At 38.2% G+C, this 23,410-nt stretch overlaps 1 protein-coding gene and 1 pseudogene across 2 annotated transcripts in view; both read left to right on the top strand.

Moving 5' to 3' along the window:
• The window catches only part of LGR5 (leucine rich repeat containing G protein-coupled receptor 5), a 141,723-nt gene that overhangs the window by 78,951 nt on the left and 39,362 nt on the right, over positions 1-23,410 (top strand). For both annotated transcript variants that reach the window (XM_012441308.2, XM_012441307.2), the window contains exons 3-4: positions 3,210-3,281; positions 14,545-14,616. In XM_012441308.2, the coding sequence (XP_012296731.2) occupies positions 3,210-3,281; positions 14,545-14,616 (144 nt within the window). The remainder of the gene's footprint in view (positions 1-3,209; positions 3,282-14,544; positions 14,617-23,410) is intronic.
• On the top strand, positions 10,677-10,812 carry LOC135275569 (U2 spliceosomal RNA; annotated as a pseudogene).

Below are 23,410 nucleotides of genomic sequence, written 5' to 3'. Positions count from 1 at the left end.
GTAGATCAAAACAGCTTTGCAAAATGATGCACTGGGGCCAATATCTAGGCAAGTATGAAACCCCTTACCTTTCTCTCCAGCAGTGCAGTGGAGGTTTACCAGCCCCGACAGCTAAATAATCCTTCGATCCTTCAGAGGATACCACAGGGGTTCATCCTGATAGAGTTATTCATCCAAAACAGACTTCGGGGCTTTGGAACAGCTCAGTTCCACAGGGTTATCCAGGAGCCCAGTCTCCTTCTGGCTTTTTTGTTGTTCTTGTTTTGCCTTCTGTGGAAGGTTCTCCGCACGAGAATTGTTGATGACGTCTCAGCAGTTCCACTTGTACAGAAAGGGGAAATTAAAGAAATTGAGAACAAGCAATGTCTTGTTAAGGAGGTGATACCGGTGTTTCACATATCACTTTTGGTCACAGCTGAGTTTAGTCACATCATCATTTACAGCTGCAAGGAAGACTGGAAAATCAGACTCCACCTGGCCATGTAATCTGCTAAAATTCTGGATGGGGGAATCATTCTACAAGGGTAGAATGGATACTAGCGGACAGCCAGTAGTCTCTACTCAAGTGCTTAGTCAGGCACTACTGAGACAACCTACTATCAGACAGTATTCAAGACCCTATGTGGATACCAAGAGAATACCCAGGTTCAAGGAGTTCCCAGTCTTTCATGTGTCATAAGACAGGTACACGCTATAACACAAAGTAGACTATAAAATCCATAACAAGACACAAAGTGCTACCAAAAGAGTTGAAAGTAGAGAGACTGACCATCAGAAACCGAGCTTTCCAAATCCTTTCCAAACTGATTGGCTGTCTGTCTACTTTGAAGTCCTTTGGTAGCACTGAGGTTGCTTTAAGAAACAGGGAGAGAAAGGAGATTTTAGGTGGAACAAAGGGCTAGAGGGGAAAATGTGGAAGGCATGTCTTAAAAAGCAAACCTCATTGATTGGTTCAGTTCTAGCACCCAGTAGGAATCAGAGACTATTTGGAGAAGAGTCTGAGGACTTTTTATTTCTATTTACCTGGCATGGGAACTGACAGAGAGTTTTTTAACAGGGCAGTAATATGGTCAGAGTTGGCTTTATAAAGACCATCAGTGAATACGGAATGGGCGGGAGTAGGTAGAGACTAAACATGGGGAGATGAGATGGAAGAAGGTCAAAGTTAGTGTCTAAAGAGGGTTTTCTGATAAGACAGTTTTATAGGAAATTTTTAAAAAAACAAAACACCTCTTAAGTTACCCTGGTCAAATATTACCCTGAATTACATGTTAATAACATATATTTATTAAGTGCCTACACCAGGCTTAAGCTAGCAGCTCTCAAACCTTTCTGACCATGTGTAGGAAGAAACGAACTTCCTCCCCTCAATCCATTTTCACAAATATATTTGGAAACAAAGATTTTTGTAAAACAATACTTCAGCCAATTCATTCTACTGTTTGTCTACTCTATTTTTTTTTTCTTAATTGTAGACCAGGCCACTGAATTATTTATCACTTGAAAAAACACTTATTTAGGTACCATGAGATAGGTAGGAGGGATACAGTGTAAGAGCTATCCAAGTCTTTTAAAAGATTATCTCTGTTAAGAGAAGAAAAAACAGGCACAAACACAAATGACCACCAGACAAGATAGGGATATCATGGAGTTCTGGATCTGGAAGGGACCCAAGAAGCCATTTCATCTTAACATTTCATGTAATTAGTGGGAAAACAAAGCTCAGAAATATTAACTAACTTATTCAACAGCACAAAGCAAGTTAGTGCTGCAGATGCAAGATAAGCAGAGCCTCTCGGAGACGTCCTAGGACCTTTTAATGTTGTTAATTATTTTAAGCATAATTTCTAAAAGTATGTTGCAATTTTATTTAATTTGCATAGAGTAAATGATGCTTTAAATACACATACCACAAATACTACTCAGATGTTCTATTCATATAAGTGTAGCTTTTCTTTAAATATTCATTTATAGTATATTATCAGTGATGTGAAGTGGCAACGTGACACATATTTAAAGTATGAGAAATGGCTTATTTCAGTCCAGTCAGTGGTCTCTGTGACTGAATTATCTCTCCTTTGAAGATAGTATCAAAGGTATAAATTTGAGGCTCTTAGGTCCCTCAGAAATAAGCACTAGTCAAATGGACCAACCGAATCCTTATCCCCAAATCCCCTTCTCCAACAAAAAAAAGCAGAGGCTGGGTACTATGGCACACCCATATAGTTCCAGCTACCCAGGAGGCTGAGGCAGGAGGACTGCTTCAGCCTAGGAGTTCAAGACCAGCCTGGGCAATAAACCATCTCTAAAAACGAAAAAAGGAAAAAAAAGGGCAAAGGTATCTTGATTCCCAGTTCTACTCACCGTTCTAGGATATGATCAGCTCCTCAAAGTACTGTGCTCTTTGGAGTCACATTGCCGTTTTTACATTATCCTTTAACATACAAGGTTATGGCTTTGATGTGGCTGCCAAAAAATACCGAATCACATGTTTCAGGTAGCACATCTTGTTGATCGTTTGCACAATTTTTCACCTTGGCTATCTTACTTAGAAAAATATTATAAAGTGAACTTCTAAAATTTTACCAGTTAATAATGTCAGAACTTTCCATTAAATAACCCATGTTAATGTCCTTCATACTAATCTCTCTGTTTTCAATTTTTTAAAGCATTGCTCTATTAAATCATGTTAAATTAAGCTACTCTACCCTTTTCTGATAGAGTTTAGAAAAAGTCGATTGTGATAATCTATGTTCTTGACAAATTTAATAAGAAAGTTGAGTTTTTTGAGGCATAGTTGCAACATAAATATTCTAATGTTTAATCTGTTTTATGCTTACAAATAATCATGAAACTCATGTGACAGTCACTTTTGGACATTACAATTTTTTGCAAATTATCATATGGTGTTAGCATTTGTTTAAAAAATTGTTTAAAGGACAGATTTATATATATGTACATATGGTATAAACTATTAAATGGTTTATTGTAATGTAGGTAATTTATTACATTTCTTTTTAAGAACTTCTGCCAACATTTTAATTAGAAATTTATAGAAATTTTTTGCAAAATATAACAAAACAAAGTTCTTTACAGTTGCTTTTGATATTTGTGGCTTAAACACAGTTGTATTGCATTTTTTTAACAATTAAATGACTTCCACATGAAGAGGTATGCTCACTCTCTCTCCTCTCCATTGAAACCCACAGACGTCTTGCGGGAAACGCTCTGACATACATTCCCAAGGGAGCATTCACGGGCCTTTACAGTCTTAAAGTTCTGTAAGTAAACCTAGTGTTGTTTGATATATTTCTGATTTTAGTGTCAAACGGCTGCTAATAAACTTGAGTCTCTCTAATAAACTAATTAAATCCATGGGATAATTCATCTACATTCAAGTCTACTTCATTGGTACCGTAGAACCATATCATACTTGGCTATATTTGTACGTGAAAAAAAACTCATCTCTCCTTTTCTAACTTTAATATCTAAAATTTTTGCCTTTCAATAACTACCTTATCAATGCAGACTTTTAAAAGAGTATTTCCCTTTCCCTTTGTGTTATGAAGTTAGTAAACATGTCTTCAAAAGCATTTTGATAACTGGGTGAATAAATCACTGTGATGCTGACATAACGAGATCACAGTTTCAAACAGGTTTCAAAAGGCAGTGAATAAGCATCAGCTAAAATAACCACGTTTGTGTTCCACCTGTGAATAGATAGGGCAAAGCCTAGTGTATAGCAAATACACTGAGCAGTTGTTTATTTAAGAAATGTTAATTCATTGAAAATTATAAATGAGGCTTCTCATTCTTTAATATCCAACTTCTCAATTTGTTTTTCAGAAAACTCATTACTATTGAATACCTCCTTCTTTGGTACCCATTGTTTAATTTTCTTTTAGTTTGTTCTGTGAAGAAAAAAAGAGGCACTTAATGTAGAGAAAATAAATAATGCAAGGAAAAGTTTCAGAAAAAAAAATTCTGATTTTCTTTCTTTGACATAAAAATTATTAACTGCGATATATTTCTGCTTATTGAAAATTGCATTTCAGTGGCCTAAAAGACACATAGGTTAAAAAACAGTTTAATTACATTTAATATTGTGTTAAAAGTGGAATTCAACAGCAGAACTGTTATTTGATCTCCTTAGGGGATTGGATTTGGTTTTCCTTCCTCTCCTTGAATTTTTTTCTTTTCTTTTCCCTTTATTTTTTTAATTTTTTTATTTTTATTTTTATTTTTTACTACTAAGAAGAAATCATTTTAAGTTGTCATGTTGCCAAAACCTAATAGCAATTCCTTATGTGGTAAAATTCTGAGTTGTAGCACAAGCTCCAATGCATATAGTTTCACAAACCCAGAAAAATATTTGGAACCATTCAAAATGTATCATGAGAGTCAAGTTTAGATAAGACAACTAAAGTGATGTTTTTTCCCATGTTGAGCTATATACCACTAAGTGTTTGGGATACTTGTTAAATAAATTTTACTAGATTCAATTATTTTAATTTACTTAATGAAGTGTATATTGATATATAAGGTAGTATGTGTGTGTATCTCCAGACATCATAATTACACTTTAATTATAAATATGTAAAATGAATACATATAAATTAATATGGATATATATGAATTATATATAAACTAGTTATTATAATTACATATAATTATCATTTTAAATCCTTGAATTCTTAAATATGAATTATACAAGTCTTATACTAATTTTTCTATCATAACATTTTTTAATTTTATATTAATAGTTATACTGTTATATGTCTCTAATTACATCATATTACTAGTGAATGTTTGTTTCCCAAAATGCACTAAAGATCCATGAAATTAGAGATGTCATCTGTCTTGGTCACTGGATATCCCCAGCTTCTAGAACACTTCCTTACTTGTAGTAGACATTCAATAAATACTTGTTGAATTAATGATTCAGGCTGATGATCTGGAGAGAATAAGGGAGTTCTAGGCTTTTCAACTTTTTCTTCAGTTTGTATGATATTAACTCAATGCTATATATTTATTAATGGAATATCTATTGTGTATCAAACATAAAAGTTGTGTCTTCATATCTGATACGTACTTCTACCTGCAAATGCTTTTTACCCAGAATGCTCCTGCACGCACTTTGCTGCTTCTTAAGGTGCATTTTACCTGAACATTCCAGAGAGCATTGGATTAATCTGATTCAAAAATGAAAATAATAGGTTATTTCTCAAGCTAACTATTAAAATGTACCCTTTCCATCAGAAAAAAAAAAAATGGTATTTAGTTCTTCTCTTTTATCCACTCTTCCTAACCAATGTTTCCTGTCTCCTGTACAGTCAAGGGTTCAGCAAAGCCTACTGCTTGTGATACTCAAATTAGCATTAAACAAATTATTACTGGAAAGATAAAGATCAATGAATGTCGTTCATGCCCTTGAAGAGTTTATAATCTAGTGAGAGACTGCAGAACCAAGATAGTGGGACAAAGACATTAAAACAGAGATTACTTCTGATTCTTGTGGAAAGTATGTCTGGATATCTGTGCAGGGTACTGTGAAACTACAGAGCTTGAGGAGTTGATGTCATCCCATTTGGTGGCTCAGATTTGGCTTCCTAGGAGAGAGGCTTTCCCAGAGATGACCCAGGAGCTGAATCTTGAAACGCAACTGGGAATTAGCCACACAAATAAGATGGCCAACTGAGGGAACAATATGTACAGCAACACAGAGTCAGGAAAGACCTGGGATGAACAGGTAGCTCCAAGCAGGTTAGTACTTGAGCATTTGGAAGAAGCTGGAGAGCATTTGGAGAAGAGCTTGTAAAGACAGAAAGAGCCCCAGTTGCAGGGATCCCATATATTAAGTCACAAAATGTAGACATTAGTATGTCCTAGGCATGATGAGGAGCCAAGGAAAAGATGTATGTAAGTGAGGGAAGCCCATGTTCAGACTTTGCACTATAGCTGGGTCACTGTCAGTGTAAGGAGAATTCAAGAGGAACAAGATCCTGCCAGGAATTGTGTTCACTCTTCTCTTTACTTTGCTGATCTAAAGACTAATATTCAATGAATGAACTTAAATTGTCAAATTTTTTAAGTATTTTGGTTTTTGTCTTAGGTTGTTTGTGCTATGATAACAGAATACCACAAACTGGGTAATTTAAAAAGAAGAGAAATTCATTTCTCATAGTTCTGGAGGCTGGGAAGTCCAAGATCAAGGTGCTGGCATCTGGTGAGGGCTGCTCTTTGCTTCCAAGATGGCATCTTGAGCACCAAATCCTCTGGAGGGTAGGAATGCTGTGCCCTCCTTTGGCAGAAGGTAGAAGGGCAAAAAGGGAATAAACTCCTTCCAACAAGCCTTTTTATGATGGCATTAATCTATTTCATATGATTGTACTCCAAAAATTTTTAAGGCAATAATACAAAATATTTATAAAGCAAACTTTTAATGAAATTCATTGAGATCACCATTTCTTATTTTTCTGCTCATTTAATTAAAACACCTCCCAAAAGCCTCTACCCAACACCTACAGAGGGGCCCCACCTCCCAATACTGTTGCATTGGGGATTAAGTTTCAACATGAATTTTTGGAGGGTACAAAAACATTCAAACCATAACAGCATTAGAACACTTTTTCTCAGAAAGATTGGTTCTGCCTGTTACAGAGTGTCCTGGAAATTTGTGGGGGCATCTTTGGTTGTCCAGGTGATCAGCATGTAGTAAGCTGTCCTGCAATGTGCTGCACAGCCCAGCCTTAAGAATTCTCCCTCATTCTGGCTTCTGACTGTCCCTCCATACCAAATATAAACATTTTATAAGAAGTTCTGCACATGCTTAATAATTTGCATAGGAAAAACTTAATTGAATAAATATTTTCTCTCAAAATAAATAAGTAACTTAGTTTATACATCCTGTCTGTTCCTGATATTTTAAGATTTGTAACCACACATTTAGTTTAAAATAGTGTTAGTGGCTGGGCATGGTGGCTCATGCCCATATAATCCCAGCACTTTGGGAGGCAGAGGTGATTGAATTACTTGAGCTCAGGAGTTCAAGACGAGCCGGGCAACATGGCAAAACCCCATCTCTATAAAAAATACAAAAATTAGCTGGCCATGGTGGCACATGCCTGAGGTCCCAGCTACTCAGGAGGCTGAGGTGGGAGGATTTCTTGAGCTCAGGAGGTCAGGGTATGCAATGTAGCCTGGGTGACAGAGCAAGACCTGTCTCAAAAAATATATAAATAAAATAAAATAGTATTAGTGCAGTAGAAGAATTACCTCAAAAGCCACAAAACAAATTAAAAATATATAACCATGGAAATGTGCAACCTTTTTAAAATAACTATCATTAAAGTAGCAGAGTAACAAGAAACACAAGGATCTCATTGAATTTCATCAACAAAGTTTGCATTATAAATATTTTGCATTATTGCTTTTTAAAGTTTTTAGAGCATGATCATATGAAATTTATGTTATGATAATTAAATAATGATTCATTTATCTGAGGGTGGCCAGTCTGTTGCTTTTTTAATCTTAGTCTTTTACTACCTAGCAAAATCTACCACTCAACTTCTGAGAAGCAAGTTTTGTGACTATATTTCTTCTTCCAATCCAACCTCAATTCTCTGTTGCCTGTGAAGGAATATGCTCTCCAGGAGATGGAGAGCACCTAGTACCTTTTAAAGTACTAGGGAATGAATGCTTACTTCAGAATGTTATGGAATTTTGAGACAGGATAATGTTCTCTATGATATTTCAACACTATTTTGCCCTAAAACATAGAGAATCATTTTGACACTATTCATCTATTGGGAACACTAATTTGGGAGAATATTCATGCTCAATTGTGAGAGTTACACTTCTTGATTTTCTCCACTTTGTCATTTGTAATTTGATGTAGTATGTTATATTTATTTTAATAAAAGTTATTTCCTTCATTCCCTTATAACATATAATAAGTATGGTCTGTTATTACATATCTGTACTAGTCTATTTTCATACTGCTATAAAGAACTACCTGAGACTGGGTAACTTATAAAGAAAAGAGGTTTAATTGGCTCATAGCTCTGCATGGCTGGGGAGGCCTCAGGAAACTTACAATCATGGCAGAAGCAGCAAGGCATGTCTTACATGGCATAAGGAGAGAGAGAGCAAGCAGGGATCTGCCACACACTCTTAAACCATCAGATCTCATGAAAACTCACTCACTATCATTAGAAAAGCATGGCAGAAACTGCCCCTGTGATCCAATCACCTCCCACCAGGTCCCTCCCTCAACCTGTGAGGATTACAATTTGGCATGGAATTTGGGTGGGGACACAGAGCCAAACCATATTAGTGTCTCAGCTAGTTTTTATTCTAGTGTCCATCGAGACCCTGCTCTTATGCTGCCATTCTCATACAGAATGCCTTCTGATCACATTATTTTTCTCATAACCAACCTTCATTAAAAGTAGAGGCCAGATGTGGTGGCTCACGCCTGTAATCTCAGCATTTGGGGAGGCTAAGGCGGACAGATCACCTGAGGACAGGAGTTCAAGACCAGCCTGGCCAACATGGTGTGTGAAACCTCATCTCAATGAAAAATACAAAAATTAGGAAGGTATTATGGCACACATCTATAATCCCAGCTACTCGGGAGGCTGAGGCACAAGAATATTTTGAACCTGGGAGGCAGAGGCTGCAGTGAGCCAAGATAGTGCTGTTGCACTCCAGCCTGGGCAACAGAGTGAGACTCTGTCTCAAATAAAAAAAAAAAAAAAGTAGAGGCAAGCATCTAATTCATTCATAAAAATTGTCTCCTGAGGTGGTCACATATGAGCATCATGTATATAATGATACATATATCATTTTACTATAAATTACTTTTCTTATATTTCTTTTCTTTTTTTTTTTTTGAGACAGAGTCTCTGTTATCCAGGCTGGAGTGCAGTGGCACAATCTCGGCTCACTGCAACCTCCGTATCACGGATTCAAGCAATTCTCTGGCTTAGCCTCCTGAGCAGCTGGGATTACAGGCATGCACCACCATACCTGGCTAATTTTTGTATTTTTAGTAGAGATGGGGTTTCACCATCTTGGCCAGGCTGGTCTTGAACTCCTGACCTCGTGATCCACCCTCCTCGGCCTCCCAAAGTGCTGGGATTACAGGCATGAGCCACCATGCCCGACCATATTTCTTCTTTATAATACATTTTAGGGCACATCAATAAAACATATTGACATTTTTTCTTTGAAATAATGTATGTAAATAGGCTACAATTCTATGAATTTTACTACTTAAGTATAATAGAAGAGGCATTAAAAAATATGTATTATTAAAGGGAACATTGACTCCAATATGGTTGAGAACCATGGTGCTAGAGGTAAAATACTGAACAAAATAGACTTCATGAAAACTCTCAACTGTTTATTATAAAGTCTAAAAGTAGCAGAAGAAAAGAAATAAATGATGGTATTGTGATATGGCAAGAAAGGTAATGTAAGAGTAATATTTGTCCAGGACGCTGACCTGAATAAGGATGGTAAAGAGGACATATGGAAAAAGAAGACAAAAATAATCTTGATCCAGTCTACTAAGATGGAAAATGAAGACAGCAACAGCCATCCTTGGCTAGATCTGTTTTACATCCAAAATCTTATTACAGTGAATGCTAAAATACCACTAATATGTAAAGTTATTTTTCCTGTAAATATTGGCCATAATAAAAAATAAGTCATTGGTTCTGTATGGCAAAATACACAGTTCATGGATTTCTAAACCAGGCTGTCCTCAACAAAGGTTTATTGTCTAGTGTAAGCCATTCCGTGAAGAATGGCTCATCCTCCTGCCACCCAACACCAAAACCAAAGCCATTTGGAGGTGATGGGTAAAACAAACCATAAAAAAGTCACAGGTAGCCAGAATTCCCCCTCTCATGTAAACCCAGAGTAGAGTGCTAATGGTTACTTGATACCTACACAGAGGACAAATAGGCCAAGGGAATACCTAACAATTGAGCCATCAATTGTAACTAAGTTCCCATTTAGCGGGTTATTTAATCTCCCTCTCCTTCACTTTGCCTGTTCTTATTTAGTCCTGTTGACAAAAAAAAAGAAAAAAGAAAAAAGTGTGGGAGGAACCAAAAACTTGTATGAGTAGCACTGGGATGCTGTATGAAATAGTGATCATTTTAAAGCTCCTGAGGCAAAGAAATTAAGAAAATATGGAAGTCATCTTTTGTCTCTAGAGAAAGTGTTCCATTTTCTTTTCTTAATCATATGTAAATGATAAAAATGAAGTTTTAAGTGCCTGCACCTATATTCAGTACGTTTATATTCCACGTATTCAATAAGAAGTATTTTCAAAAGAAAGCAGCCATGTTGTGAATGTTTTATTTTAATTGCACCCCTTAGCACTATAAACCTTATAATTGTTTTGCCTCCCATTGGAATATCTTAAACAAAAACAGAATTTTCTAATTAACCCACTGGAGACTTATAAGGATATAATAAAGATAACTTGCTCTTGTTTTGTCACTTGAAAGTAATTACACAAAAGTTCCTTATTTAGGAAGTGATCAGGGCTTACAGTTGTTTTCTTTTTTTAAGTTATATTCTTGGTGTTTTAGTGGTCTACTTAATTGAAAATTTAAATCACTGGGAAGTAGCTTGGGGGGTAGCTTTAAAAGTTATCATTGATTGCTTCTTGGCCTTTTAGCTAAGATCAAGTGTAGTATCTGTTCTTATCAGTTTAAAAGTTATCATTGGCTGGGCACGCGGTGGCTCATGCCTGTAATCCCAGCACTTTGGGAAGCCAAGGCAGGTGGATCATTTGAGGTCAGGAATTCAAGAACGGCCTAACCAACATGGTGAAACCCCATCTCTACTAAAAATACAAAAATTAGCCAAGCGGTAGTGGTGCCCACCTATAATCCCAGCTACTTGGGAGGCTGAGGCAAGAGAATCAATTGAATCCAGGAGGCTGAGGTTATGGTGAGCTGAGATCGTGCCACTGCACTCCACTCTGGGTAAAAGAATGAGACCCTGTCTCCCAAAAGAGAGTTATCATTACTAAAGTTCATTTAAGTTCCATTATCTGAAGAAAAACATATAAAGCAGCAGAGAAAGTTCGAAACTATTGAATGACAAAAAGCTATCTGAAAATCTCTTATCTTCCACCTCAAGTTTTCAGATATTTTAGGGAAATCATATTTTAAGAGTTTCACTGTTTGGTTAAAAAAGCAAAGGATAATGCAATACATACTTTGTACCAGTAATATGTTATTTATTAATAAAAAAGTTTAGGCCAGGCACGGTACCTCAGGCCTGTAATTCCAGCACTTTGGGAGGCTGAGGTGGGTGGATCACCTGAGGTCAGGAGTTTGAGACCAGTCTGACCAACACAGAAAAACCCGGTCTCTACTAAAAGTACAAAATTAGCTGGGTGTGGTGGCGCATGCCTGTAATCCCAGCTACTCGGGAGACTGAGGCAGGAGAATTGCTTAAACCCAGGAGGCAAAGGTTGCAGTGAGTCAAGATCGAGCCACTGCATTCTCGCCTGGGCAACAAGAGTGAAACTCTGTCTCAAAACAAAAACAAACAAACAAAAAGTTTAGACGTCAGTTCATTCTATTATCTGTATCTTACCATCATTTAAATATATCACAAAAGTAAAGCAGTACTTAGAACATTTTCGTGAACTTAAAATTAGATGATGGATTGAAACTGCTTGGAAAAATGTAAACTAATAAAATAATATAGAAATCCAAACTTTTAATTAATTCAGGTAAATTATGCAAAACATAGAATTCAAGTTTCAATTCTCCTAATTCTCTAACTGGTGAGTGAAGTGTAGGGATATCCCTAAAACTCAACTTTATTCCTAAGGAACCAATACATTTGAGACTCTTGATTTATGAAATTTTAATTGAATCCAAGTTTAACATAATGAAATTAGTTGAGTAGAGCTATTGAAATACAAACGACATGTACGTTCCTTAGAAAACAATCTCAGGCATGGTGAGAAAGGCATAATTCTTAGATCTCCAAATATTTTTCATTTATGAGCACATATTTACATACATAAAAGTACTATAAATACTTTCATATTTTAATCCTCCAACACCTTTTCAACCAGATGATATTATTTCCATTATACAGATAAAAGACCAAGAATCAGGAGGTTAAATGAGTTTCCTTGCCAAGACTAAAAGCTTAGCTCTCATCTCCAAGCCCAATGCAGCTCTTCCTCAAGTTCAAATGAAGATATTCTCTTTTTTTTTTTTTGAGACAGGATCTGGTTTTGTCCAGAGTAGGTAGGACTATGGGTATACCCAACCATTCCTACTTCCCCAAGCAACAACATTCCATTAGAAATACTTAGATACATAGCTGTGTGTAGTAACTCACATCGGTGGTCCGAGCTACTCTAGAGGCTGAGGCAGGAGGATCCCCTGGGCAACAAAGCAAGAGAACCTCCCACCCTTTGTCCCTAAAAAAAAAAAAAAAAAAAAGCAAAAACTAAAACAATTAAATAGGCTGCACACCTGGGATTACAGAATCCCAGAACTTTGGGAGGCTGAGGTGGGAGGATCACTTGAGATCAGGAGTTCAAGACTAGCCTGGCCAATATGGTGAAATCCTATCTCTACTGAAAATACAAAAATTAGCCAGGCGAGGTAGCACATACCTATTGTCCCAGCTGCTTGAGAGGCTGAGGCAGGAGAATCACTTGAACCTGGGAGATGGAGATTGCGGTGAGCAGAGATCACACCACTGCACTCCAGCCTGGGAGACAGAGTGAGACTCCATCTCTAAATAAATAAATAAATAAATATCACAGCATAGGGTGGTTCTCTGTGTGTGGTCCCCTGCTCAGCAATATTGGCATCACCTGAGAGCTTGTTACAAGTGTGAATTTCCTGGCCCTTACTCAGACCTACTAAACCAGAAACTTTAGGATGGGGCCCAGCATTCTGTTTTAACAAAGCTTCCAATGGCTTCTGATGAACCCTGAAGTTTGACAACCACTGGCATAGAATTTTCTTTTTCTCTGGCCCATTAAATTGTCAAATCCAGTACAAAAATTATTAGTTTTGAGAAAGGGCTTATTAATGTACATTAAAAGGGCCAATTTTTACTGAATGATTATCGTGTAGCAAGTATAGTTCTATGAACCATCACTCATTGAATCATCATAATGAGCCCTGCAAGGTGGGTGTCATTACTGATCACTGAGGCATGGAGAGACTTGGTGATTTTTGAATCTCTAGTGGCAGAGAAGAGGTGGTCAGATTTGAGAATCCACGTTCTTAACCATATCATTCACATGCAGTCTCAGAATTTGCACAGTATGCACATATGCCTCAAGAGAATGCTGCCTGGTGCACTGGAAAACATACCAAACTTTGGAGTTAGACACATCTGGGTGGAATTCCAGCTGGTCAGGTAATGAACAGAAACTTCCTTTGTAGAGACAAAAGAACCAAGCAGATTGCTTCTAAAATATAAATACAAGTTTGCAACTTAATAAGTATAAATATTTCTTTAAAATTTCTGCTTTCCTAAAATAGTCTTCTGCCTCAGGCTTACATGGACTACAAAATACTGGGAGAAAAAAAAAAGTGCTGCAAAATTCTTGTGTTAGAAACATTTATGAATAAGGTAGCAAAATATAAGGAATCTCATGGGAATTTGTTTCCGTGCTATTTCCTCATTAGCAATGATATATTTTTATTTCATAGTTGCCAGATGTTTCCATTCTGTAGTCCCCATATTCTGAAAAACTGTTCAAGTTTTTCAAGTGCAAGTGCAAAAACACAACTACTTTACAAAAAACGAATTTAGTTTATATCAAAATACAGTCATGCGGAGAAAGGGGATGATCTTAGCCTCCTACTTTTATCCTTATTTCCATTTAGTGTAATCTATACAAGCAGCAAAATGATCCTTTAAAAACATAAATAAGAGCATGTCATTTTCCTACATATGCCCTTCAACAGGGTTTCTCATCACACTTAAAGTAAAGCCTTATAGTGGCCAGCAAAGCCCTCCATGAGATGGCGTCAGGTTCTCTCTCCCAACCTCGAGTCCTCACTCAGTCCTCAGTCACAGTTGGTCCTTTGCTGCCCCTTTAACAAATCAAGCAAGCTCCCTCCAGCCTCCAGCCCTTGTACTTACTCTTCGCTTTTCCTTGGTAACTTTTCCTAAATGTTCACAAGGATTTTCTCCCTGTCTTCATTCTGGTCTCCAGTTAAATATCACTTTTCAGAGAGACCTTCCCTGAACACCTTTAAAATAAAAATCTCACCCCCGATACCATCTACCCCAAATTCACAGTTTTGGTTTTTATTCATAGTATTTATCACTTGTCTCATGTTATATTGATATATTCATTTGTTCATCTTTAATTATCTTCACTCTTCACAGGAATTTAAGCTCCCCAAAAGACAAGACTTTGTCTGATGCTCTGTTGTTTTTCTGACACCTGGAATGGTACCTGGCACTGTTACGGCCTGTTGTTGTTCATTTTTTTAAACATTTTTCTTTATTTCTTTTAACATACAGTATGCTGCAGAATAATCAGCTAAGACAGGTACCCACAGAAGCTCTGCAGAACTTGCGAAGCCTTCAATCCCTGTAAGTATAGTTGACATTGCAAAATATATTTAAGATCAATTTGGGAGGAAGCATTGAAATGTTCAGTTGACCATTTTAGCATGTTCCTTGGTTGGGGGTCACACCTAAATAAATTGTGAATGAGAGCTCATTAGAGTAACAACTCTTCATATCCTCATTGAGCAATATGTATGGAAGGGACTAGTGTTGGAATTTGGGGTTTTGGGGTGGAGATTTAATTTCAGCACCTGCAGTCCAAAGCACTACTTCCACGATCCTGTCCTACATTCGCCTGTAATATTTTTGCTTCTGAATTCAAATAAGAAACAATGCTTTCCTTTTGCCTAAAAAAAGTGGACATTTTGACATATTTGATTTAATCTGTTTTTAGATTATTTGAGTTGCCTTGTAATCAAGTCTTTTCAAATCAAATAAAGGCTTAATTTTTTAGTTCTGCCTATGTAATACATTAGGGATCCTCAGATCAGGAGCCCAAGATCTACTGGTATATCCTGAAGCCCTACTGCACAGGTCTACAAACCAAGAGCTTCCCCATCACAGAACACAGATGTGTAGACACAGCCATAAACAATCCCACAGATACAAACATACCTTAGATTCACACACCACACACAGACACACAGACTCACAGAGGCGTTGGTGTTCCCTACTCTGAATCCACAACTTTTTCATCAGAAGATTCCTACCCCGCTACACACAATGATTTAAAACTTCTTAATAAATACAGTTACTCACAAAAGAACATTCTCACCAGCTAGATGTTTTGGAACTTGTATTGTAAACATTCGTTTGTAGTGATTACTTGACAACTCTATACCACTACTATTTTGTGAGTAAATCTTCCTCCCATTAGAATGTGTGTTTACAATACATTGCATGATTTCCGATATATCACACATTTAATATATGCTCTAATTTACTTACAATGGAGATGCACATCTGCCAGACAAAATACTGGGTTGTAGTTCATGATGAGGAAGATGAATGCATTAAAAGAGCAAATAAATATTGTGGACTCTAGCTGAAAATAGTTGTAAAGAATCCTTTGGTTAATAATTACATACAGTTTGCTTAATGCATTTTACTGAGGTAACATAGGAGAAGGAAGATTGTGAGATTTGAACATACTTTTGTCCTTTGATCTTTTTTTTAATGAAAGAAAATCTGTGTTTGAGATCATTTTAGGCCTTTTACTCCAGTCAAACAAAGTGACTTCCTAGGTTTTCACCAGCCTATAGATAAACAAGCCCACAAGGGCCCCTTTGTGGCATGGGATAGGTCTGTTGTATTTTCTGGAGCTCCTTGATGTCATGACAGTATCACTTCTCCTTTGTTGCACAAGCCTTTACCTGAAGGAAAGAAGAAGCAGCTGGAGAAGCAAAACAGCCTCAAGTTGGGATATTTGTGTAAGGCTACAGGATCTAGTGGCTAAATTGAAATGAAGATAATGGAATAGCCAATAGGAACTTTAAACAGCTGCAAGGCAGGCAGTAGATAGAAGGATAAGAGTTTGTAACCAAAAGCCACTATCAGCTGAAAGAAGATCACAAATAGAACACAAACAGAAGTGAACTCTTTGAGAAAGAGAAAACCATGAATCTTTTGTTCGCTGGAACTGGGTGGTGCCTCTCTGATAAAGGTGCTCAGATTTAGTTTCTTACAGTCTAGATACGTACTGTTCACCAGGTGTCTCTAGCATTTGGCTTCTGATTTGCAAAAAGAATAACGTTTTGAAACTTTATAAATATGTGTTCCCTGTGAAAAGGTCAAGGGTTAACTTTCTGTTTTGACACTGACCACATCCAAACTGAAGGATCTGGGTAGATACTCGGCCCCCAGTTCACACTGGATTGTGTCATCTGGCTATGCAATGTTTATCAGGGGCCCCTTTGTCCAGAGCACAGACAGGCCAGTGTGAATGTTGAATGTTGGCAACCTGTGCTGGTGTACCACTTTTTGTCACTGATATTTTCTGTGCTGCTTTGATACAAGACTTAAGAGTTGTCAAAAAACATGATACTTTGGGAGGTTAAAGTGGGAGGATAACTTGAACCCAGGAGTTTGAGACCAGCCTGGGCAAGTGAGACCCCCCCACATCTCTCTATAAAAAATTAAAAAATTAGCCGGGCATGGTGTCCTGCACCTATAATCCCAGCTACATGTGAGGCTGAAGTGGGAGGATCACTTGAGCCCAAGAAGAACTTGAGGCTATAGTGAGCCCTGATCATGCCACTGCACTCCAGCCTGGGCGAGAGAGCAAGACCATGTCTCAGAAAAAAAAAAAAAAAAGTCTCTGAGGATAGGACTCATACATGCACTGGTGTTTTCTAACTGGATTAATTGCATAGTTAAGTATTTCCTAAGTGAAAATTAGGAAAACTATTGCCCTGACCTGGAGCTTTCCCTCAGATGATCTGCAAAGTATACTCCTGAACTTTTTTCAAACCTGAAATTATAAGCTTGAGCAACGTAGTGAGATGCTGCCTCTAAAAATAATTAAGTAAATAAATAAAATTGGCTGGGTGTTATGGTGCATGACTGTAGTCCCAGCTACTCTGGAGGCTGAGATAGGAGGATCACTTGAGCTCAGGAGTTTGAGGCTGCAGCGAGCTATGATCCTGCCCCTGCACTCCAGCCCAGGCAACAGAGCAAACCCTGTCTCTGAAAAAAAAGAAAAGAAATACCTGAAACAACAACAAAATCCATACTCTGCATTCTACTATGAGCTAATAATATACTTAAAATATAAAAGTCAGGCATTGTACCATTTGTGTTTAATTGAAAACAGCTCACATGCCTGTGAATTCCACTGATAACCCGGGTAGATAAAGTTAAGAGGCCACATGCTCTATCACCCTGCTATTCAGATTTGTTCTGTGGGCCGGCAGCATCAGCACCAACTGAGAAATGCAAGAAACCTGGGTCTCAGCTCTGCCTTACTTAATAAACATCTTCATTTTAACAAAATCATAGGTAATTTGTATGCAAAATGCATTTGAGAAATTAACATTGCTAGTGTTCTGTAATACTAACAAAGTGGCCTACAAATCAAAAATGGTTGAAAACGACTGACACAGATCATTTGCATACTTTGCTCCACCCATATACACTTGGCTTCATTGAATAAAGTTTAGGAAATTTGATATATTGAAATTGGTAACGTTGCTGTGAGGAAGAAACAAATTGCGCTCATGTTTCAAGGAATGTAAATTTCCATTTATTCCACATATACAAAAGATGTTTTGTTCATAATGGAAACACATAGGTTCACTTGTGGGGTTTTTTTGTTTTTTATGAGATGGAGTCTCTCTCTGTCACCTAGGCTGGAGTACAGTGGTGCAATCTCAGCTCACTGCAACCTCTGCCTCCCAGGTTCGAGCGATTCTCCTGCCTCAGCCTCCTGAGTAGCTGGGACTACAGGCGCCTGTCACCACACCTCGCTAATTTTTTGTATTTTTGTAGAGATGAGATTTCACTATGTTGACCAGACTGGTCTCAAACTCCTGACCTCAAGTAATCTGCCTGCCTCGGCCTCCCAAAGTGCTGGGATTACAGGCATGAGCCACGGCACCTGAGCCACTTGTGTTATTTTAACTCTTCTGATGCTAACAAATTGCTGGGCTAAGGAATACGGGTTCAGGCCCACAAGCCAGACCCCAGCATCCCAAAGCCTGCCTCTGTACAGTATGTACATTTGGCCTCTGACATGGCAAGGACTGCCCAGACACCAATTAGATTTTGTGTAATGTAATCAAATATAACCTAATTTCCTTTCTGTTTCTTGGAAGGGGATAGGAAATGTAATCAGATTCACAGTAAGCTGTATTTTACCAAAAAACTGTTGGCATTATGGACATTTGAGGACTAGAATCAGATTACGGTGATTTGATAGAAACTCAAAACTTAACCCTCCCATGCCCTCACACTTTTAATGTTCATTTGTGATGGTTATTAATAAATTTTAAGCAACTCACTGTCACTAGTGAAGTTCAGGATGACCAAAGAGAGTTGTATATTCATGTTTGTCCAGTTAACCAGAGTATTATTTAATGCATGTTGGTTTTTATTCCAAGTGTGCACTAGTGAAGCTAATTGTGAAATGTCCACATTCAAAAAGGCAATAGGTTGTTAAATAGAAAATGAAAGAAGAATTAAACATATCTTTATTATTGTTGCTATTCTCCAATTAACTAATTTTCATCTTTGGAATATGACTATATTTTAAAATCCAAGAATAATGTATAATTCCTGCCTGGCACACGATCTGCCCATACATCTTATATATCATCTTCAGGGCTATAGATCCCACCTCTGGACACTGCAAAATGTCAATAACTTCATCAGACTCTGGATGGTAGCCTTTTCCTTACAGTAGTCAAAAAAGAGAGAAAAGAAGCGAGAGGAATAGGTGAGGAGGAAGAGATGGGGCTCACAGCGCTAGCAGAAAGTAAGACAAGCCCAGAACCAGGAGCAGTTTTCTCTCATTAATATCCAGGAGCCTACTGGGCTTCAGACATGGGCTATAGAATGGGAAGGAAGTAACAGAATACAAGGAAGTGTCAGAAGATCAAAAGAAAGGAAGGTGAGGTAGCCAAAAGAATAAGATTAAAGGATCAAAAAGGTTAAAAAACAAACAGTGGTTTTAGTATTGGTGACATTCCTTCCACTAAAATAGTCTCCAGACCTGGAACCAACCCAAATGCCCATCGATGATAGACTGGACAGGCAAAATGTGGCACATATACACCATGGAATATTATGCAGCCATCAAAAACGACGAGTTCACATCCTTTGTAGGGACATGGATGAACCTGGAAACCATCATTCTCAGCAAACTGACACAAGAACACAAAATCAAACATCGCATGTTCTCACTCATAGACGGGTGTTGAACAATGGGAACACATGGACACAGGGAGGGGAGCACTATACACTGGGGTCTGTTGGAGGGGAAATAGGGGAGGGACAGCGGGAGGTGGGGAGTTGGGGAGAGATAGCATGGGGAGAAATGCCACATATAGGTGAAGGGGAGGAAGGCAGCAAATCACACTGCCACGTATGCACCTATGCAACAATCTTGCATGTTTTTCACATGTACCCCAAAACCTAAAATGCAATAAAAAACAAAAATAAAAATAAAAAATAAAATAAAATAAAATAAAATAGTCTCCAGAAACAGAAGGCACAAGCCCACACAATAAAAATGTACTGTGGTTTTAGTTTGTTTTGCTTTCTTCACAAAAGTGCCAGGATATTAGGTACCTGTGGGGATGGAGGCGGACTTAGAAATTCTAGAGGCCAAGGCATTTGTCTATTGCACAGTGAAGAGTTCACTTCATGGAACCACATGCAGATCAGCACCCAGTGTGTTCTTATGAGGAAAAAAAGTTTTTGCCCTGACTCCTCTCCAATTTAAACATTAGGGGAGAATTATTTTAACAGGCAAAGCTCTTTCTACATAATGTTTACAAGAAGAGAGGGCTAAAATTGGAGCATTATCCGCAGAATCATATAAGGAGGGAAAAGCGAATACTTTATGCAATAACCATGCATGAAAGATTCTTATATCAGGTTACCTGCCAGGCCTGTGATAAACTGCATACATGGCAGTCATATCAGAGAAATAAAGAGAACATGGGTGTTATGGAATAAGAAGTAAAATTTTTTAAAGCTCGTGATGTAAAATGAGGGTTAACTTTGGAAAGTAGATTGAACTCTCGGCTGCAGAGATGACAGCCATATCATCTCATCAAATGAGGCACAGTCTTTCCGCCTTTTCAGGATAAATGGGGTCAGTGATCAGTTGTGAAAGGACACACAAGGAAAGCAGCAGAGAATGGGAACATTGCAAAGACAAAATCAGAATGTGGCACTGAGCAAACACACCCATGGTTATCAAAGCAGCAGCCTCCCATATTTATTAAACAGTTTTACCTGCATCATCACACTTTGTCCTCACAGAAACCTCATGAGGTAGGTGCTGAGATTATTCCGTCCTTAGTACTGAGGAAGCAAAGAGCCAGAGAGGTCAGCTGATCTTCCCAAGGTCACATGGTTGGTAATAGAGTCAGGCCAGAGGTGAGTCTGGGATAAGAACACTGGTTTGCCACCAGATTCTAGAATCTGCCCATTTCACTATCACATTATCTTACCTCCCTCATAGAATTCTCTGCAGAAAATGATGGGCACTGATGAAAAGAGGCAAAGGCTTGACAGAAACACAAATTCCCTGTAGACATATAATTGTGAATGTTTACAAAAAGAAAGGAAAGTTGGAATACTGCAAAACAGAAAGAAAGAAATGAAAGGAGGGAAGGGAACAACATTAAAGCGTCGGCCAGTCAGCCTTTTCTAGTGTTTCTCTGTGCATGTAGTTGTCTGGCCCCTCACTACCTGTGAGGTAGAAACTGTCTCCATTTTTCTGAGGAGGAAAACTAGGTGAGAAAGTCAAAGGCATCCTGCTGCTATTGCAAAGCTAAGGCTTGATTAGACTAAGACAGGAGAGAAGAACATTCCAGACAGAGGGAACTAAGTGTGCAACTCCTTAGAGTGGGGAGGAAACCTGGTATGTCAAGGAACATAGAGAAGGTCAGTGCAGCTGAAGCATGAGGAGTGAGGTGGAGAAACGTGCAAGAGGAGCACATCTAGTGAGACAGGTGGAGGCCAGACCCCTTGAAAGACATTTGGGACATGTCAAGGATTTCAGTCTAAAGACGGAACAATAAATTGTAAAAGCAATGGGAATCCGTTGGAGGGTTTCAAGCCTGGCAGGTGGGGGTACTCAGATCTGTGTCATTGCAATAGTCTAGGAGGGAAAGGAGAACTTTGTCAGGGTGGGGACAGTGGAGATGAAGAAAGGGAGATGGATTCAAGAAATATCTAGGAGATGAAATCACCAGTGTTTGGTAATAAATTGGCTTTGAAAAATGAGGGAGAAAGAGATGTGGAGAATAATTTCTAAGGGTCTGATTTATGCAGCCATGTGCTTACTGAAGTCAGTCACTGGACAAGACACATTGGGAGAAGGCTATTCATATTTGGGGAGTGTGTGGGTCTGGGATAGTGAGTTTGGTTTTGAGCACCCGTGTTTGCGAAGGAACAACAAAGTGGAGATGTCACATAGTTTGAAATCCACGTCTGGACTGAAAGAAAAAAACAGTAAAATCTAGTTTAGGTCCCCCAGCCATGCTTTTCTCTTCACCTAACACTTCATTAGCTTGATTGATTTGTCTCACTACCCTTTAGAAAACATGCTCCATAACGGTTGAGACCATGCCTGCCTGGTTTACTGCTAGATCTTCAGCACCAGGCAGCGTACCTAGGACAAAGAAAGCACTAGGAAATACTTGTCAGACTGAACTGAAACCTCAGACTCTGAGTGTTGATCTAGACAGCTACTCAGACGAGGTCAGGCGCTTTCAAGATATGGCCATAGGCTAGACAGCCACTCAAGATCAGCTCATCACCCCTAGTTTAACTGTAACCTGCATTCATTCATCTCCTTGGCTCCAAACTCTTACCTCTGTACCGTGGCTTTCCCACATGCCTTTCCTGGGCTGGGAGTTGGACCCAGTGGTTCCTGCAGAGATTTTAGTGTTGATATATCTGCCAAAATTAGTTTTCCTATTGTCTCAGCTGAGGATTCCCCATTCCAAGAGTAGGACGCAGGAAAGAATCATGATATTAACTCTTGGAAGGTTGATGGGATTCAGATAGGGAGTGGGTAGGGAATGATCATGAACACAAGGCCCAGAAGTACTGTGGGAAAGAGCCAGAAAAGAGACTTGACTGGGACAGGGAAATGAGTTAAAAGTTTGGCCAGATAAGGTCAGCAGAGAGCTTTGAATATCAGAACAGAAAGTTAGGGTTTAAAAGGAATGATAATGTGGAAGAGTTGTAGATATGTAACAGGGGAATAATTTAGAGTACAACTTTAGGGAGATTAATCTGGCAGCAGCCTACAGGATTAATTGAAGAGATAAGAGAACAAAGGCAAAGGGTCCAGCTCAGAGGCTGTTGCAGTAATGCAGGTGTGAAGAGATAAGAGAATTAACTAGACAGTGGAAATGGAGAGCCTCAGAGATGAAGATAAATGGAAAGAACTTGGTGAATGATTGTCTGGAAGGCAATGGAAGATTCAAAAATGACCCCTAGATTTTAAACCCTGGTGATACCTGGAAGACTAATGGTGCCCTTGATAGAAAAAGGATCTTTGTTTTCTATGGAGGAAAATAAAACTGAAGAAATTACCGTTCGCATTACATTGGCTGTAGACCATCTCCTTGCTACAATATTCACAGCAGTGGTGATCTCTGAGCTCACCAAGCTACTTTTAACGTAATTTGACTTTAAAATATATTCCTTATTGAAGTCTTGCATTCCTCAAAGATGCCAGAGAGATGGAGGTTTGGTTCCTTTAGACACTTCATCTGGCTTCTAGTCGAGACAGCTGATTAGTCTCTAAATTATCGCACTCCAACGAACCTGCAGACTTTATCTCTCCCCAAGCTGGAGAGGGGGAAATTCTTTTCTCCCCTTTTTCTTTTTCTTCCTCTTGTTCTTCCTTTTTTTTTTTTTTGTTAACTATTTCGGAAGTAAGTCTAAAGCAATAATTTTTCTTCTAATGGCCACACTGAGTTTACCAGTAAATAAGATGGTGATTAGAAAGACAAAAGCACGATTTTCCCATATAAGCAATCACGTTATTTAATATCATCCTAGATAGGCTTAATATCTCCCCAGATATTAATGTGGAATTACACATTATGCTCTCCATAAATATTAAAAAAAACCA

This window comes from Aotus nancymaae, unplaced genomic scaffold (genome assembly GCF_030222135.1).
Source record: "Aotus nancymaae isolate 86718 unplaced genomic scaffold, 86718_ANA_hifiasm-v0.15.2.pri h1tg000016l, whole genome shotgun sequence".
Lineage (NCBI taxonomy): Eukaryota > Metazoa > Chordata > Mammalia > Primates > Aotidae > Aotus > Aotus nancymaae.
The sequence above is the reverse complement of the archived record's forward strand: the minus strand, read 5'-3'. Positions and strand labels throughout refer to the sequence as shown.